The following is a 19,185-nucleotide window of genomic DNA, read 5'->3' on the forward strand; positions in this document are numbered from 1 at the left end:
TCATGTCAGAGTTGCTTCCTTGTGGGCAGGGAGATGGATAATAGAAAAACAGCTGGTGTGTTAATACCAGGTCACTTCAGGCAACATTAGGGATAGAGGATTAAAGATTGGAGCTGAGGGACCTTTGTCATGCCAGCTGGCCTATTTGGGAAGCTTGTCTGTTGCTTTTCCCCAAACCTAGGGGAGGTAAGATAAGTTAATTTGACAATATAGGTGACTCCATGTTGAATTTTAGTCTGATCTGGTGTGGTCCAGGGCAAGAGTTTAGTTCCAAACAGAAGCCTCCTATAATTTTTACTTAAACTTAATTTATATTTTCTTTTACAGAAATATCCACGTATTTTACAAAAATTAAAAATAATATGAAGCAAGAAATACTCCCCCCCCCCAAAGCTCCCTTGATGACGCCTATATGCTTTCAGTGTGCTATGGTGCTTTCTGAATTGTTTACCCTGTGTTATTTCTAAGTAAGTGGTCATTGATACAACATAGAACTTCTTAGTGAAAATCTGTAAGTTCACCCATAGCTTTTGGCTAAGTCAGTCATGACACACTTGTGTTAATGACAATAAGTAATAATTAGTCCTATAATTTTTTAAATCTTTAAAGAATTATTTAAGCCTGGCTTTGGTGGCACATGCCTTTAATCCCAGCACTCAGGAGGCAGAGGCAGAGGCAGGCAGATCTCTGTGAGTTTGAGGCCAGCCTGGTCTACAGAGTGAGTTCCAGGATAGCCTCCAAAGCAATACAGAGAAATCCTGTCCCAAAAAACAAAACAAAACAAAATATTTAATGTATATGTGCCCCATGAGCATGCAGTGCCTGAGGAGGCCAGAAGGGATCATGAACTCCTGGATCTAAGATTACAAGGTGGTTCTGAGCCACCTGGTGTGGGTTCTGGGAACTGAACCTGGTTCCTTTGCAAGAGCAACAAGCTCACTTACTGTTTAGTGTCTCTCCAGCCCCAGTCATATAGTTTGCTTTTAAATATTTTCCTTTTTCTCAATTCACAAATGTAAGGACTACATTAGGAGCACTTAAACTGTAGTGTATGCTAAAAGGATTTGCCTGATGACAGTGACATGCCGTCTAACCTGAGTGTGTAGGAGAGAGAAACTAGGGTGCTGAGGTGAATGAAGTTAGAGCCCAGACAGGATTGGTTGTTAGAGAAAGGGCCAGCTTGTGCTCTGTCAGTAGTACTTTTGTGTCTTAGGTGACAGATACCCTTCCTCTTAGGACAGGATGTAGGTCTTGTTGCTCAGTGTGTGTTCCATGGGTCTTTGGAAAGTGTGGACTTCTCTGCTGTGTTTGCTTTTGTAATCTGCTTTCAGTTTGGATTCTTCAGTCTCCTGCTGCTTTTTCCTGTACTCTGGGATTTACAGTTCTAGCGGGGTGGAGTATTTTAGACCCTTTAGTTTTACAATGTTAGCAAATTTAATGACTCCATAGGAAGGGAAATAGTGGTTTAAGGCTGCAGAATACCAGATCTTTGCAGCCTGGGTGTTTTTGTTTTAGTTAGTTTGTTTGTTTTTCCAATTTAGTTAAATTTTTGAGGCAGGGTCTCATGTAAATGAGATTGCTTTGTGGCTTTGAATTTTCCGCCTTTACCTCCTGTGTGCCTGGTTGCAGGTGCGCAAGTTCCCTCGTATGAACTAGATAGTAATTTTGTTAAAATTTTCCACTTGAAAGTCAGAGAAAACTCAACTATTTGAAGCTCCAAAAAGGAGTTTATAATCTGGGAAGAAAGGTATATGGAGATCCAGGTTAGGGCAAGATGGCTTCAGCAACCCTGTTTCCGCCTCTATTGCCCAGCTCAGTGGGGAAGAAATTTCTCTTCTGTCTCCAACACAAGTCTTCTGATTCGACTTTGGAGTGCGTGAACAGTCATTGTGACTGGGTGATGTGGCAAAAAAAAAAAAAAAAAAAAAAAGGACTGTTCACCAAGCCTCATGGTTAGCTTTTTACTTTACCTGTAGACTTTTTTTTTAATGTTCACTGGTGTTTTGCCTGCGTGTATGCCTATCTTTTGGATCCCTTGGAACTGGAGTTATAAGCAGTTGTGGCTGCCACATGTTTGCTGGGAATTAAACATTATTCCTCTGGAAGAGTGTCTCTCTTGGAAGAACCATCTCTCTCCAGCTTGTCCTGTAGATGTCAGAGGGTTGTGCACATGAGTGCCAGTGCCCACAGAAGCCAGAAGTATTGGATCCTCTGGAGCTAACTGGAGGTTGTGAGCCAATGTGGGTGCTGGGAATGGAACTGGAAGAGCTTAACCTTCTGAGCCTTCTCTGTGTCCCCTCCCTCATTTAATATCCAACTTGCAGAAGCTGTACCATTTCTTAGTTATTAATCTTTATTGTGTTTGAAATTCATCTTTATTTTCCCTTGGCTGCTCCCTACTCAACATTTTAGGCTTAGTTGCCTCCTCCTTCGGATAGGTTGTTTTTTTGTAGTGTGTGTGTGTGTTATTATACATTGTCTGGATATCTTCCTGTGTCTAGAGGAAAGTGTGTGAAAGGTTCAGGCATTACGATGGCCTGCCCTGTTACCTGGCAGGATGCGCTCAGGCAACACTCTGGCCAGCCCAGAGTTCCGTGAGAACCAGGCAGGTGCAAAGGACCCTTTTAAAGGACTGACCCCTGCCCGTTTACGCTCTCTTGCTGTCTTGCTCTTACTCTGTCTCTCTCTCTTATCTCTCTCTCTCTGCTCTGCACGGGTTGGTTACTTCTCACTCCCCCCTTTTCCCTCCCCGTCCACCAATAAACTCCACGTGGGATCGTTGAGTCGCGGTCTGTGTCTCCTTACTGGATAAACCTAAACATTTTAACAGTGTGTATGTGTGTGTGTGTGTGTGTGTGTGTGTAGATATAAGTTCAGAGACATTTTTATTGAATAAGGTTGGGGTTGAAGACATTCAGCTTGGTCATCTCAGGAATAATGGTAGGAGTTAGATGAAGGTAATGATTTGACTTGGCGGGAAGTGGTTTAAAGAAAAATACTTGAGGAGATTATAGGAAACTAAATCTCTAAATTAAGAAATATTAGTGTGTACACAGCTTTGAAAGAATTGTCTCTTTGAGAAGGAATCAGGGCAGCAGATTGGAAACAGTGCCATCTATAACTAGACCAGTGGTATAGCCTTTGTGAGCATTTACTTGTTCAAGCTGGCCAATGAGAAGACAAGGTTGCAGCAACGACTTTGTCATTCAGTTGATTTGTGGTTCCTATGGTAATAGAGAGAGCCTAGGACATGTCTCTCCTACCTCCTTTAATAAACTTTCAGCTTTTGAAAAATACCAAAAAGCTATTATTCTTGTCTTTTATCGACTTCAAATGTTTTCCAGCTAGTGATGAATGTGGCAGAATCAATAAGCACCGTTGCTATTATGAGCAGAGTTTTATTTGAGTTTAGAGTGTACAATCTCCTGATTGTATATTTGCTGATAATATCAGAACCTAATATGGATAATTTCATGTTTTATTTGAGTATGAATGATGATAAATTAGAATCCTGGATAATGTAAGCAGCTAAATAAGAAATTGTAACAAATGTATGTTGGATATTTTATGGCCTCTGGGATGTCCTTGTGAGAGTTTCTGGAGCTTGATGGTGGTTTGGTGACTAAGTAGGTCAAGATTGGTAAATATGCCATTTGGGGGTAAATTCCTCAGGTCTACTATGACACCATTTCAATCCTTACACACAGTCCTTTTCTCAATATTCAGAATAGGAAAATGGGTTTAAAGAGATGCGATTTTCTTGTCTAAAAACCACACAGTGCTAGCTAGAACTGAGCTGGGGCTGATCCTAGTAACCCTAAATTAGAACACCAGCTCCACATTAGAAGGGAAGGAATAGTCACATTGTGAACATAGTTAATGAGAAGACATTTTTCATTATTAAAAAAAACGAGAATGAGTTTTCATCTAAGTCCTAATATTTAAATTTAAATTAGAAGTGTCACAAATCAATTACTGTTAAGTCCTGGTTGCATTTTATTTGTTGTTAGGTTAGTAAGTGCAGAACTTTTGTTTTTGCCCGTTTTCAAGTTGAGCCCCCTATCTTCCTGGTTCTTAGGGCAGCATATGTGGCCTTCATTTTTACAGGGTGCATGGGTTTCCTTTTCTGTTGAGTAAAGACTTTCCGGCAGTATGTCGGCCATCTCCAGGATAACTGGGTGTGGGGAGAGAGCACTTCTAATGCCTTCTAAGTGCTGCTTGCTTGCTGTCTTAGCCCTCCTCATGACCTGGAAGAGTTGATTTCTGACTGATAGGTTGGGCACTTGCTTTACAGCCTCAGGTAGGCGGTGCCTGGGAGCCAGCCTGCTGTCTCTGCAGCTCCTGTTCTCCAGCAGATGGACAGCTGTGGAGCTGGTGTTCTAATTTAGGGTTACTAGGATCAGCCCCAGCTCAGTTCTAGCACTGTGTGGTTTTTAGACAAGAAAATCATCTCTTTAAACCCATTTTTCTGTTCTGAATATTGAGAAAAGGACTGTACAGTGTAAGGATTGAAATGGTGTTGTGTTTAGTATGGTGAGACACTGCCACCTCTCAGGGAACACTTCCACCATTCCTCTATAGTGTCAACTGGGGATAATAGGAAGATGAGCTCTTGAACTAGATGAACAGCCAGTTAAAGCCCACGGGGTGGGGGTGGGGGCATAGAGTTGGACATGCTGGCAAAAAACCTGTAGTTCTAGTGCTGAGCGGCTTGGGTTGGAGGATCATGCGGTTGAGGCCAATCTAGGCTGCATACTGAGATTCTGTCTCAACGAAACAAAAAAACGGGACAAGCAAGATGGTTTAGGTGCTTGCTACTGGGCCCAATGACCTGAATTCTGTCCTGGGAACCCTTTCAACCTCACGGAAGGTAAAAGGAGAGAATAGACTGTTCTAAGCCCCAGTTAAAAATTATAAAAGAAGCCAAAGCAAGCAAACGAAAGTCTTTTCTGGAGTACTTTTAAAAAGTTGTGAAGCAGGTTTTGGGGTGTAGCTCAGGATGCTTTCCTGAAACTCCTGAGACTGAGTTCAGTCCTTGCTGCAGGTCATAGAGGAAGCTTTAGAGAGGAAGGAACTGCTTACTGAAGAAGTGAAAATTGATCACAAGCGAGCTTTGTTAATTTGGTGTCAGAGAATGCTGATATGATCCTTACTCTCTTGCCTAGGATCTCAGTGACTCTTATTCAGCAAACTAAACAGTCCAAAAAGAAACCTAGCGTTGGTGGCACACGCCTTTGATCCCAGCACTCGGGAGGCAGAGGCAGGCGGATCTCTGTGAGTTCGAGACCAGCCTGGTCTACAAAGTGAGTTCCAAGACAGCCTCCAAAGCTACAGAGAAACCCTAACTCAAAAAACAAAAACAAAAAAACAAAACAAAACAAAAGAAATCTAAATTTGTGGCTAGGGATCTTACTCAGTTGTAGAAAACTTGCCTAGCGTGTACAAAGGTCTTAGGTTCAATCCCCAGGACTGCCAATAAGGAAAAATCAACAACAAAAATTCCAAGAGAATCCAAAATTGAATTATTGAATGGGAGTTTTAAACTTAAATAATCCATGTAATGAACTTGTGGTATGGGTCTTTTCTCTGACCATATACTGTGACACATTCTGTTTGAACAAGTGTATATAATAACTCCTTCAGGTAGAGAACTTGTTGTGGTAGAACCGGCCTGCATTCCTGAGAACCTTAGACAGGACAGTGTTTAACAGATTATCTGTAGACTGAGATAGTATCTGCCCTTCAGGAGTGACCATGAGAGTTTACTGTGGCAGTTGTCATAATATGAACCAGTGGGTCAGTGGAGGTCAATAAATGGCAGCTACTTTGACTGTGTCTTATAAAAATGTGCTCAGGCCTTTCTGTGGTTGCTTCTCTATGTTATGCAACTTTTGGGCAATAGAGTCTGCCATTTGCCACTGTATTGAGCATGCTAAGCCTTTAATAAACACTCAGGTTGGAAATGTGTGGTGTTTTCATTGCTTAGAGAATTGTACTATTTCTTACTCGATTTGCTTTCTCTCATTTTGTGTCCTGATTCATGTGCCTTTCTAAGTAAACTCAGTACTCTCTACATTACAAGTGAGCTGTAACTAGTAAGCAGGAAGTGCTGGAACCCAGGTCTGTCTGCTGTTAAGCAAAGTTCTTTTTGTTTATATTACACCTGTACTGATCGTAGAGTGTTTCCCAGTGTAAGCCAAGGAGCCAGGAGGAATAGACACATGGCTTGTGTCTAAGATTTGTGGAGTGTTGTAGTAGTAGAACTCGAGCACCCATCTTTAGGGTTTATTTTTATTTTGTATGTGGCCTTGAACTTATTTACAATATTTATTAGTGCTGGGTGTTGGTGACACAGGCCTTTTATCCCAGCACTTGGGTGACAGAGACAGGTGGATCACTGAGTTTGATGCAGTGGTCTGGTCTACAGGGTTAGTTCCAGGACACATAGGGCTACACAGAGAAATCCTGCCTCACCCCCACCACCCAAATATATATTTTGCTATAGTCTGGTCTGATGGTTACTGTATATTATAGCTATAATATATGTTCATTTTCTTAGTTCCTTTGAAAGCAACAAGTTTTTTGTTTTGTTTTAAGGGTGAAATGGAATCAATAAATTAAGCTTTTAATTCTTAGTCTTGTCACTAAATTTGTAAAGTCCAGAATGAAAAGTTACAGGTCACAGAACTCTTGAGTTTTTTCTCTGAGAATGCAGAGATGGTGATGACACCGAAAACGACATGTTTCAAGCAGTATTAATTGCATGTATCTGTCACTTACCTGTCCTGTTCCTTTACCTCACTCTCTTAGGTCTCCTGCAGTTTTACTTTAGAGAAGTGTAAAACTGAATTTACATAATGAATGTTGGGCTCAATGTTTTCAATAGAGGCATCCTGGTCTTATGGAAAGAATGTGGGATTTGGTAGCCAACAAACTGAACCTTAAAATCCTGGCTCTTCCCCCTATGCTGTGTGTCCTTGTGCAAATTATTCAACAACTGAGCCTCAGTTGTTTTTACAGTGTAGTGTTGGGGTAGATGATACATTCAGAAGGCTGCTATGTAGTTTCTTAAGCAATTGAGACTGTATGAGATAGACCAGAGTCCCTTACTCTTATGGAATTGTCACTCTCTTGAGTGGTCTTGCTTTACACTCAGACTCAGTTCCCTCTAGTGGGTTTTCATTTAAGCATCCTCTCCCTCTTGATTCTGTTTACTGTATCCTGTGAAATGAATGATTGGCAGCACAAAATCCCTGTCCCTAAGTCAGAAAGGGGCCCTGCTCCCTCGAGTTCAGGAAACTTAGGACATCCCTGCCCTCTAAACTGCATGGGTGCACCCCTGCCCTGACTAACACTCGAGTTGCCTGTGTGAAGGAGTGACTTGTTGCGGCCTCTAACTGCTTCTTCTCTTCCTTCCTTTTTGTCATCCTGCAGTGTTCTGTGCCAAGGTCTTTGTGGCTAGGCTGCGCCAACCTGGTAGAGAGCATGTGCGCACTGAGTTGCCTGCAGAGCATGCCCAGTGTCAGATGTCTCCAGGTGCCTCTCTTCTTTCTTGTTGTAAATGTGTTTTTACGTATGCCATGAACATTTGTTGAAACTTGCAGTAGTGTGTTTAATCCAATGTTAAGTCTGCTAAATGTTCTGTGTAACCCTCTGCTTTCCTCCAGCCTGGACACCCCACGAGGAGTACTAAGAGGGCCCTTCTGAGCTAACAGGCCTCGGAGGACTCTTTCTTGCTCCCCTCTTCTGCTCCTGCCTTTTAATTCTTTCCCCCCTCACTTCAAAGTTGTGATTCTCATGTTTAATAGTTAAACCTTTGAACAAAAAACAAAACACTCTGGTATCTCCCATTTGGCACTTTTAACAGTTTTGAGTTGGGAGGGTTTCATAATTAAAATGATGATTTTTCTATTGAAACATCCTTTGGTTTGCCTTTCTCCTCCATTCCAAAAACAAACCATCACAGCTTTATGCTGCGGGGAATCAACAGTTTCAGCCAATTAAAAAAAATGGCTAGATCTGATACCTGTCCTCAGGGTCCACCTAGTTTTCCAGGCCAAGGCCGGCAGAGAATTCCACAGATAAAAGTAATGTTGGGTGGGGCTGTTGGGGTGTGGGGGTGGGGGTTGCTCAGGATAACACTGTTAGCAGGGATGTAGTTGGTGACCTCTCTTGATGGCTTCTGATAAAACCATCATGGCTTTACCTGGAAGTTCTGTTTAGAGAGTGTGTTTAATTAAATGTCAGTAGCAATATCAGCTTTTGTTACTCATAGTTCAAAAGTTTGGTATAGCGTTCTTTTAAAAGCAGTATTAAATTCCTGGTGTCCTGCTGATACTGCTCAGATTTTAGGAAAAGAGTTAGAGGGATTTTGATGCCATGGATGATTTCACTGTTCTTTCTTAAAGATTTCAATTCATGTGTACAGTCTTTAAATGGTATTAGGGGTTTGGAAGGAAGAAGCTTCTTTTATATTCACTGATGTTGGACTCTTTGCTTATTGCAAAGAGTAGCACTGGTGTGGTAATTGATTGAAATTGCTATCTTTAGAAAATTGTGCTGGCATTTGATTAACAGCTAGCTGGGGTTTAGACTCAGCGCCCCGTTCTTAGGTTCTCTGGAAGGTAGTTCTCAAGTCTAGGATGCAGGATTGTTTCACTCAGGCTCTTAGCCTTGAAAGGGCAGACAGATTGCAGTGCTCTCTCTTCTTAGCACCACAGAAAGGGCATTTGCATTATAAAAGTCTGTCTCTTCAATGGGCCCTTGAGAGTTGCCCTTGGTTTGTAGTGGGCTGACCCAGTTTTAGCCAGAGCTGGCAGTACAAGTAGGGGAGGAATTGTACTTAGGAAGTCCAAGTTATTAGTCAGAGGTTTTCTTGACTGGATTCAGTTAAAATAATTGGGCAGCATAAGGCACCAGTCGGTGCTGGTGCTTGGAGTTCTCTGGAGGTGCTAGAGAGTGGGAGGAAGTATGGGCTCCTGAAAATGGGGAAATGCCTTCACAGTTCTTCAAAATCACCTTCCTCGGAGGAAAAAGATGAAATGTTGCCTTTATTGGGCCTTGCATCAACGATTGGGAGCAATATTGCTATTAGATGCACAAAGGGAGTTTTGATTATTAAGCTTTTACTTTGACTAGCCTGTAAGTGAGGGCATGCAGCTTAGTGAAATGAACCAGGACCTCGCCGATTAGCAAATGAGTTTTTGCTCTGTGTAAAAATGAACCTGGATGATTTCCTTCCTTTTCACTTACTGTTTTACATATTGTTGGTTAGTATTTTAAACAGAAAAATATGTACGTAGGGTTTTAATTTTGACTTTTTAAAATTTAAATTATTGTTTTAATTTTTGGTGCTGGAGATTGAACCTAGGCCTCGTGTATGCTAGGTAAGCGCTGTGTCACTGAGCTGCAGGTTGACCCTTGTTCTTGTTTTGTTCTCTGTAGCAGAGCACAAGTGCTTTGCTGCTGTCTCCAGACTGAAGCACCTGCTGATGTGCTCCATGTTTGTTCTGGTACAAAGATGGCTTTCCTTGGCGCTGGATGCCTCCAGTCATTTAAAAAGACTCTAGAAGAGGGAGAGTCTTGGTTGACTTTGTTTGGGCTATAGAGGTCTGAAGTTGGCAGACTGGACCCAGTAATAACCACAGCCTTTTGCCCTGTGTGGCTGTCTTTCTGAAAAAGCAAGGTGAACATAGTAATTGTATTTAGGCCTAACAGCGTTTGCAGATTTTGCCAGGGAGAAGAGGGTTAGCAGAATTTGTTTTTTAAACCAATGATACATTAGGTTTATGACAACCTTGTGAGGTGCAAGAGTTACTGTCCCCCTTTCCTCATGTAGCAACTGAGGTAGATGATGCAGCCACCAGGCTGAGATGTGCACTGACCGGCTTAGGTTTGTAAGGCCGTGGAGTTGGAGCAGGTGTTTGAGGTCCTGTTGCATCGGTGCAAGACTCTCTTCCCTCTTTACTGTGTTGTCCCCCCCTTCTAGTTATTCAGCAAAGTTTCATTTGTGGAAATTGTACTAATGATATATAATGTGGAGTTTGTTTAGTTGTTATTTATTTTACCATAAAAGAATCAGGCATTCCCTTTTTTCCAAAAGGAATACTCCTGAATTTTAGAGCTAGGAAGCCTGAGTGGATTTCTGAGAATTTAATGCCATGGGTATGTTCCTGGTATGCTATGCATGGGCTGTTCCCTGGTGTGTAGATGAGAGGCACAGGGTTGTTTCCTGTTGTCAGGGAACTTACTTTGGTAAGCTGAACCACACATGAAAATCCAGACTAAACTGCAAATGGGTGGGGGAGCTCTGAAGTTAGCTCAAGCACTCTTAGAATCATGTTAACCAGTTGAAACAGTTGGGTTGGAATGCCTGACCATCTCAGAACCTAGTAGAGCTGAGTCAGTATCCTGTGTTGGTTCTTAGGTCAGATAATCCAAGAGCACTGATTTGCTGAGACTCTGGCATGATTAAAAGTGATGAGCATACTTTTTATATGTGTTGTGACCTAGGCTTCTTATTTGATTTTTTTGGTGCTGAGAATTGAACCCCAGACCTTACATGTGCTAGGCCAGCATTCTATTCTCTCAGTGAGTCATACTCCTTCCTTTCATTGGATCCTCTTGAGGAGAAATGACCCAGGGTGGGGGGGTGGGGTGGGGTGGGGGGTGAAGAACACGTGCTGCTTCTTTGTGTATTGGATTGACTTGCTTGAGGTTATATATTTATTTAACAGAACTGGGTTATGAACCTAGATCTGCACTAAGCCTCAGACTTCAGTGATAACTGCCTTCTTTAACTTGTCAACAATCATTTTAGAAGGTAAACAAAGTCCCCTATCTCCTTCCATCCCCCAGGAATTCTCTGTAGCTTTGGAGCCTGTCCTAGAACTCAGACCAGGATGACCTCAAACTCACAGAGATCCACCTATCTCTGCCTCCTGCTCTACCACTGCCTGGCAAGTCCCCTTATTTTTAATGTAAAAAAATGAAAAGCTAAGAATGGAGTAGAGGCTCAGTGCAGTAGACTGATAAGTGACAGTGTTCCTTAGGGTTAGGGATGCTTGTTGGAAACAACCATGAGGATCAGAGGATCTTGTGCCTCCTTCCTAGCTGTCTTTGTGTAAAGAACTCTCAGCCTGGGAGCCTGAGGGCTGGGAATGCTACATTCCAACCTGATTCTTTGCAGCTTCTGACCATAGGGAATGAGGTGGCTTGGTAGCCACCGTTGTTCTCTAAGCTGGTAAACCCACATTCATCTTCTGTCTGCGTGAGCCTGGAATGTGTTCTCCTTTTTCAGGAAGGAAGGATTGTACCAACTAGGACAACACCAAAGGCCTCATGCTGAAGTCCTGCTTCTGAGGGAATGGAAATCCATTTCTTTCTTTGCATGCAGTGAGTTCTCTATTGAAGAGGCCATTTTATTTGTAGTTAAACAGAAGCTAGAAGACCAGGCAGATGATGTGGCCTTTGTTTTCTTCTCTTGTTCAGGTCCTGTACCTCTGGTCCAACAGTGGACTCCCCTGACTTTTTTCTGTCTTTTTTTTCCTGCTAGACATTGAAGATTTGTTATTTCTTATGATTATTCATTGCACTTTAGGTCTAAAAATATGAAGGCCCGGGATAACCTTTGACATTTTTCAGTGTTTTATGAGCATTAAAAACCACACTTTTCAGCTAAGCATTGTGGCCCACGCCTTTAATCCCAGCCCTCAGGAGGGGGAGGCAGGCAGATCTCTGAGTTTGAGGACAGCCTGGTCTACAGAGTGAGTTCCAGGACAGTCAGAACTACACATAGAGATTCTGTCTTTAAAAATTAAAACAGACAAACAAGCAAACAAACCCTAAACCCCAAACCTCTAGGAAACAAAGCAAACAGCAACAACAAATCACTTTTCCTTTCTATAGGAAAATTTGCAGAGGTTAGAGATTAGCTGAATGATAGACACTGACCTAGCAAGCCTACCATGCACAAAGCCTTGGGCTAATTCCCAGTAGGTCAAAACAAAACAGATACCCCCCAAATACATTGGTGGCTTAACTACTCCAGTCACCACCCAGGGGCTTTATTTCACCTGCAGCTTGGCAGTTCTAATGATGATGGCTGGGTTCCAAGGCCCCATGGAACCCAAGTTTGACTTGGGGATCAGCAGAAGCATAGACGAGGCTGGGCATTGTGTTTCTTGAACTCTTCCTTACACAGTACCTCTGGATCTATCTTTTCTCTGGAGGATTTTATTTGAAAACTTTCTTGCTCTGTTGTGGGAACAAAAGACCTGTGAATAAAATGGGTGAATCAAAAAAAAAATTGGTAACAGTAAATGAGGTACTGGTATTAAGTAAAGAAAAAGGAAAAGACAAAGGTATATGGAATGGAAAAAGTTTGTTTGCATTTAAGGTCAATTTTTTTGTGAGTTATCTCTAAAAACTTTTGGTCAAAAGCCTGGCCTCTCCACCTTGCATCTACAGAATTGTAACTGGGGGAAAAAAGTTTGACAAATAATAACTGATTTCTGTCAGCATTTAAACATCTAAAAATATAGTTAAGAATAAAAAGGAGCTGGGCGTTGGTGGCGCATGCCTTTAATCCCAGCACTTGGGGAGGCAGAGGCAGGAGGATCTCTGTGAGTTCGAGACCAGCCTGGTCTACAAGAGCTAGTTCCAGGACAGCCTCCAAAGCCACAGAGAAACCTTGTCTCGAAAAACCAAAAAACCAAAAACCAAAAAAAAAATACACACACACACACACACACACACACACACACACACACACACACACACACACACACACACACATAAAGGAACAATTGGTTCTGAAGGTATTAAAAAGGCCCATATTATTGTGGTGTGTTTTTATAATCTCAGTACTTGGGAGGCCAAGAAGTGTTGGGAGGTGTGGAAAATCAATTTTCCTTTCTTTTACCCATTGGTGCAAGGATTCAAAGAAGGGCCTGGCCTGTCAGTGCTAAGCATGAGTGGTGTCCCTGACTCTGCTCAGGGAAGCTGGGGCTGGTTCTCTGAGAGTAAAGCAAGCCTCAACCTGAGTTCTACCCCTGGGACCTACTTCATTTTGCAGAGAAGACTGACTTCCACAGTTGTCACTTGTCACATGCTGGTTCTCATACTTTCAGCTTAAATGCATATGGCCACACTAGTACACACTTCCACTAGCTCAGTGCTGCCTTTTCATGTCCGAATGTGAGACAGGAACACTGAATCTTGCTTTTCTTTAGTTACAGCTGATGGATTCCAGAGCAGCATTCATGGTGGATAAAGCTTTACAGTGTCATTTAGGGCAAGGAAATAGGTAAATGGGTCTTAAGACTACATTAAATTTTTTCCTTTTTTTAAAAAAAATTGCATCAAACCTCACACTATAGCTATTTGTTGTGCTTGTAAAATTGCTATAGTTCTCCTTTTAGTTTATAATTGCTTATTTTGTTTATGAAGTACCATCTTTTCTCTGTTGAAATGATAGGTAAAGAAAATGATTTAGCTATAATATCACTTTATTGTTCTGTGATATTTTTGTCATGACATTTATGTTACATATATTTTGTTTTTATAAATTCTCAGGTTTTATATTGCATTCTCAATTATAAACTACTTTTAAATATGGTTAGCTGAGCAACATGGTACATATGGTTTTTGCTTTTTGAGACAGGGTTTTAATGAGTATGTCACTCAGGCTGTATTTGAACTCCTGTTCTTTTTGCCTCAACATCCTGAGTGCTGGGATTACAGACATGACCCACCAGGCCCATATTTTATTTATTTTTAATTAATTAATTAATTAATTGGTTTTTTTTGAGACAGGGTTTCTCTGTGGCTTTGGAGGCTGTCCTGGAACTCACTTGGTAGTCCAGGCTGGTCTTGAACTCACAGAGATCGCCTGCCTCTGCCTCCCGAGTGTTGGGATTAAAGGCGTGCGCCACCAACGCCCGGCCAGGCCCATATTTTAAATGATTGTTTGGTTATCTAGGTTATGATAAGTTAATCAGTCTCAGTCTCCCTCCCTCCCTCCCCCTCCCCCTCCCCTCCTCCCCCTCCCTCCTCTGCTCCCCTCCCCCCTTTGTTTTTTTTTTCAAGACAAGGTTTCTCTTTATAACAGCCCTGGCTGTCCTGGAACTCACTCTGTAAGGGGTTAGAGGGGTGTGCCACTGCCTTAGCCACCACCGCCCCCCCTCCAGATTTATTTATTTATTTGTTTGTTTGTTTGTATGTTATGTATGCAGTGCTCTGTCTGCATGTATGCCTGCAGGCTAGAAGAGGGCACAGGAACTCATTACAGATGGTTGTGAGCCATCCTCTGGAAAGATTAGCTAGTATTTTTAACTACTGGACCATTTCTCCAGCCCTGTTACTCAGTCTCTTATCAGTGAACATTGAGGTCATTACACTTTTTTTTTTTTTTTTTTGTTTTTATGACACAGGGTTTCTCTGTATTGTTTTGGAAGCTGTTGGGCCTTGAACTCACAGAGATCCGCCTGCCTCTGCCTCCCGGAATACGAGGCCATTACACTTTAATGTGTATTCATGATTAATTCCTAAAGATACTTGGAAAATTTGAATTTTCCTAAAGTTCCTATCAGCAAATTTAAAGTTCAATAAAAAGGTTGTTTGATTAGGATTGTGCCGAAATAATACCCAGTGCAACTATTAGAAAACCTTGGAACTCATTAAGAATAAATTTTGTTGGAGATTGGAAAAATAGATGACTTAGTGGCTAAGAGCACTTGTTTCTTCTAGTGAATCTGAGTTTGGTTCCCAGCACCCAGAGGAAGTGCCTCACACCTGCCTGTAGCTCCAGCTTTAGGGGATCCTATGTACTCTTTTGGTTCCTGTGGGCAGACACACGTGCACACATAAACCCTAAGCTCTTAATTACTTAAAACAAAACCCACAAACACCCACCCTTTGTTTTCCCCCAGCAGCAAATTCTTATGAATCCTACTTGTGCAACTTTTCCTAGGGTCTGAGGAAACAGGAATGTGTGAAACACACCAAAGGCTGCTTGTTTAGAACTTCCTTTCTGCTAGCATGCTTCTCCCACTGCGCGGATCTAGTGTTCCCAGGTAGTGAGTGCTTAGAAGAGGGTTAGGGTAGCGCAAGCAAGCTTTGGATCTGACTTGAGTTTTACATGGACCGAGGAAAAGCTCCCTGAGAAGAAGGCATTTGAGTGAATACTGGAGGAAATAAGTGAGCAGGCTGACATCACGACACAGGCAAGAGAATCCCAGAGGCTGGAGCAGCACGTGTATGGGTCTGAGCGGGAGCATGTGTGTTGGGAGAGCAGCAGAGGCTAATGTCTGTTTGCTGGGGTGTGGAGTGAGGGGGAGACTAAGTCAGGGCAGTCCTGTAAGCTTTCAGGTCTGGCTGCACCAGTCATTAGATAAGGAATCATTGGAGTGTGGTTTTGTTTTGTTTTGTTTTGCTTGTGGAAAGTCATCTAACATTCCAACAAGCTCCCCCTGGGTACTGTGTCACAATGAGACCAGTTCTAAACTGACCAGCATACACATCAGCATTTCTTCAGAACCATAAGCATCAAAGGGAGACAGGAAAGAAGGCATAAAGAACCAGCTCACTTTATTGTGGGTACTGACAAGTTTGAGCTTTGGAAAGCAGGCAGGATTTCTCTGTCTTCTCCGAAAACATTAGCCTTTACTCCAAGTCTTTGCATTGATTGGATGAAGCTGCCTATGTTGTGGGGTAACACAATCAGCTTTACTTCGAGTTTATTGGTTGTCTGTGCAAATCATATCTGAGAAAGTGTTTTCCCAGCAGCAGCGGGCTTAGTGTTTGAGTAGACAAGTGGCCACCATGGCCTAGGCAAGAGGATACATAAAACTAGTGATCCCAAAACCAGACCTTGGGGAGGGGTGCTGGGTGGGTTAGGTTAAGATTAAATAGATACTGAGACAGTTGTGATACCGTGAAGAGAGAAAAGGGTTGTGTCAAACCAGTGTCACATTTATAGCTCCAGTACTTGATGAGAATTTAGAGCTGATTGAGACTGTGGATGGAGTCTGGTTGGCTCTAGAAGTAAAACTATGTCTGCTCATGACAGTGGAACAGTACTTCATGAAATCATTCAGAGTATAGTCTAGTTCATTGGTGGAAAATCCGTTCAGTGTGTGGGGAACTCAGCAACCAATGAACATGTATGTACTTGCACACACAAGTTGCTGAGCTATCTATCTCCTTAAACCCTCTGCACAACTTTGTAAAACTAGGCATCATCAGGCCTAAATCTTTATCATCCATCCACCCATCCACCCACCCACCCACCTACCTGAGGTAGGGTTTCTCTGTGTGTATTCCTGGTTGTCCTGGAACTCACTCAGTAGACCAGGCTGGCCTTGAACTCACAGAGATCCGCCTCCTCTGCTTCCTGAGTGCTGGGACTAGAGGCGACCACCAACCACCCAGCATTTTAAAAAATAATTTATTTTATGTGCATTAATGTTTTGCCTGCTTGTGTGAGGGTACTTAATCTCCTGGAGCTGAGTTACAAACTGTTGTGTGCTGCCACGTGGGTACTGGGAATTGAATCTGGGTTCTCTGAAAGAGCAGCCAGTGCTCTTAACCACTGAGCCATGTCTTCAGCCCCATTATATCTATTTTATATGTGAGAAAATTGAAACAGAGAAGAGGAACAGAGGTGCCAGGATTGCAGGGAGGCTAATTTCTTAGGAAACTTGCTGGTTGTTAAAGTACAGTCGTTGCACTCTTGTCTGTATTTTAGGTTCTAAACAGGCTTTTCAAAGTCTTAGGTTGGTCATGGGTGAGAAGTGCTATTTATTATGTCACTTGTTGGTAGCCCGGAGGACCAAGTGTCTGCTCTGAGGCCCTTTTGAGGTCTTTGCAATGGCATCCTGCTGGCCACTGCTCCTTCACTATTTGATTTTTTTTCTTTGTAGCACTTAGCACTGGCTGAAATTAGATTGTTGGTTTTTTTTTCTTTCTGTCTCTTGCCACACCCACTCCATTTCAGGTTCTGAGAAAAAACAGGTCATATTTTCCTGCTCATTGCTTGGTAAACAGGCTTGTTTCTGGATTAGTTCCTGGCAGGTAGTAGTTAGGTACTTAGCAATTACTCACTGACTGAGGAGTGGGCACAATCAGCTGAATGAGAGGAAAAGGTTCTGACTCTGGTCTGGCTTTCACTGGATTATTGCACAAGCAGGACCACTTTGGACTTGGTTTTCTGAATTCTGTGAATTTAAGTATTTCCATGAGTTGGAAAATAGCCTTGGAAGAAAATTGATTTTGCTTTTAAGCTAGATATTTGTAGTTTTGTGAGATTTCATATTTTCGCCTCTTTTGGTTTTGAATCTATACACCTGTTTTACACACAGTTGAGACTGTTTTATTAGTGTTACTGTACAGTCTTCCTTTTTCTTCATGTCATGCACACTATTTAGGTGTTTTGTTGTTTATTTCGAGACAGAGTCTATGTAGCCCTGGCTGTCCTGGAACTCACTATGTAGTAGACCAGGTGGGCTTTGAACTTACAGAAATCCACCTGTCCCTGCCTCCAGAATGTTGCAATTAAAGGCATGCACCATCACTTCTGGGCTACTTAGGATGTTTATTCTAGCCTTTTCCTATAGTTTCTCATAACATAATTTAAAGGCATCCCACAATTAGTTACTTACCAAGACGCTCAGAATCTTCATCTTAGGTATTGCAGAATGTGTCATCATCTCTTCCTTTCCTTCATTGGGACTGCTCAGGGGCTAGGTGCACAGAGCTTGCCATGTGGTTCTCTTGAGAGCGTATTTCACCAAACCCTCACCAAGGTGGCACATTATTATTTTGAGAAGTTTGGGAAGGGAAGCCTGTTGCCCTGTGGCATCAAAGTTGACAGATTTCATGACACATGGCAGATCTTCACCCCTAGAAACTTGAGTATATGTTGAGTCAGCTGAAGTCATGGCCTATGAAAGAAGATCTTTTGGATATACTTGGCCCAGAGAAAGAGCCCCAGAGACATTTTCAAGCATGCAGCTGTGCCAGCGGGAGCCCAGGCCTTCTGACTGAGTTACCTGGGTACTGTGTTGACAGTTCAATTAGAATGGCATCATTCACAAATACTTAAGACGTTATACTCTCTTACATTTTCTACCAGCCTGGTGACCCCTATAATCTATCAAGCTGGCAGTCCCAGACAGGGTACATGTAAATATGCACTCACTGCTTTATATAAGGAAGCTTCCTACCCCTGAGAAAACTAGGTATCCTTTACTGGAGTCAGTAAAATTACTTTTATCCTCAGATACTTGTTAGTTACTTAATTTGAAATAAAGAGCAAAACAAAAATTGAAATCTCTAATCTTTACAACAGCGGGAACAAAAAATTAGGTTACAGTAGTAGTATTTGTACTGACAGGTAGGAAGGAATTTTGTAGTTTCAGAGAAAAAAATATTTTGTCAAAAGAAACATTGCTCTAGGGAATCTTAAGAGGGATCAGGGATGCACTCCTTACTATCATGGATGACCTGGGGGAACACATAAACCGGTGTCCCCAGTCAACACTGGCTCAAGGTGCTTCGTGTGTGTGTGTGTGTGTGTGTGTGTGTGTGTGTGTGTGTGTGTGTGTGTGTGTGTGCGCGCGCGTACGTACGAGTGTGAAGTTCTTGCACCTTAACAGACAGGGCTTTTGGGGATTGGACCCTACAGAGCTGGTGACCTTACCTGCAGAACCACCTTGGTGGCCTCAGATGCTGCTTAATATCATCTGGCAGTAATAGTTTAAGGGGGCAGGGTGTTCAGGGATAACCCATTATTGTGTGATTGGGTTTGAGGCTGGCACTTGAGGGAGTTCGCACGCACGCACACTCACCCTCCCTCTCTCCCCCCCCTCCCGCCTCTTAGTGGGAGAAGCCACTATTGTGGTTTTTATAATGGGCATGATTCACCTTTGATACAGTTTTTGTTTTGCCCATGGATCAGGTCTGTCAACAGCTTTAGTCACAGGTATATTTTTTCAGTGGACAATAGTAATTACAGAGGCTCATAATTGGTCAAAATGCTGAAAATAACTGATCCTTGAAAAGCTGAACTCCAAATGAGATATCTTCATCACCCCTTCCTGGGCTCAGGGAACATTATAGAAGAGGGGACTGAAAGAAACTAAGAGATGGGAGAAAGGGTGGAGTTTGTGGAACATTTTCTTTTGG

At 42.4% G+C, this 19,185-nt stretch overlaps 1 protein-coding gene across 6 annotated transcripts in view; it reads left to right on the plus strand.

Moving 5' to 3' along the window:
* The window catches only part of Fbxw11 (F-box and WD repeat domain containing 11), a 100,353-nt gene that overhangs the window by 26,455 nt on the left and 54,713 nt on the right, over positions 1–19,185 (plus strand). For 2 of the 6 annotated variants that reach the window (XM_013114791.3, XM_005071960.4), the window contains exon 2: positions 7,435–7,536. The exons of the other annotated variants lie outside the window; for them this stretch is intronic. In XM_013114791.3, coding sequence (XP_012970245.1) covers positions 7,435–7,536 — 102 coding nt within the window. The remainder of the gene's footprint in view (positions 1–7,434; positions 7,537–19,185) is intronic. 6 annotated transcript variants of the gene reach the window in all.

The sequence above is a fragment of the Mesocricetus auratus genome, unplaced genomic scaffold, assembly GCF_017639785.1.
Source record: "Mesocricetus auratus isolate SY011 unplaced genomic scaffold, BCM_Maur_2.0 Super-Scaffold_100007, whole genome shotgun sequence".
NCBI lineage: Eukaryota > Metazoa > Chordata > Mammalia > Rodentia > Cricetidae > Mesocricetus > Mesocricetus auratus.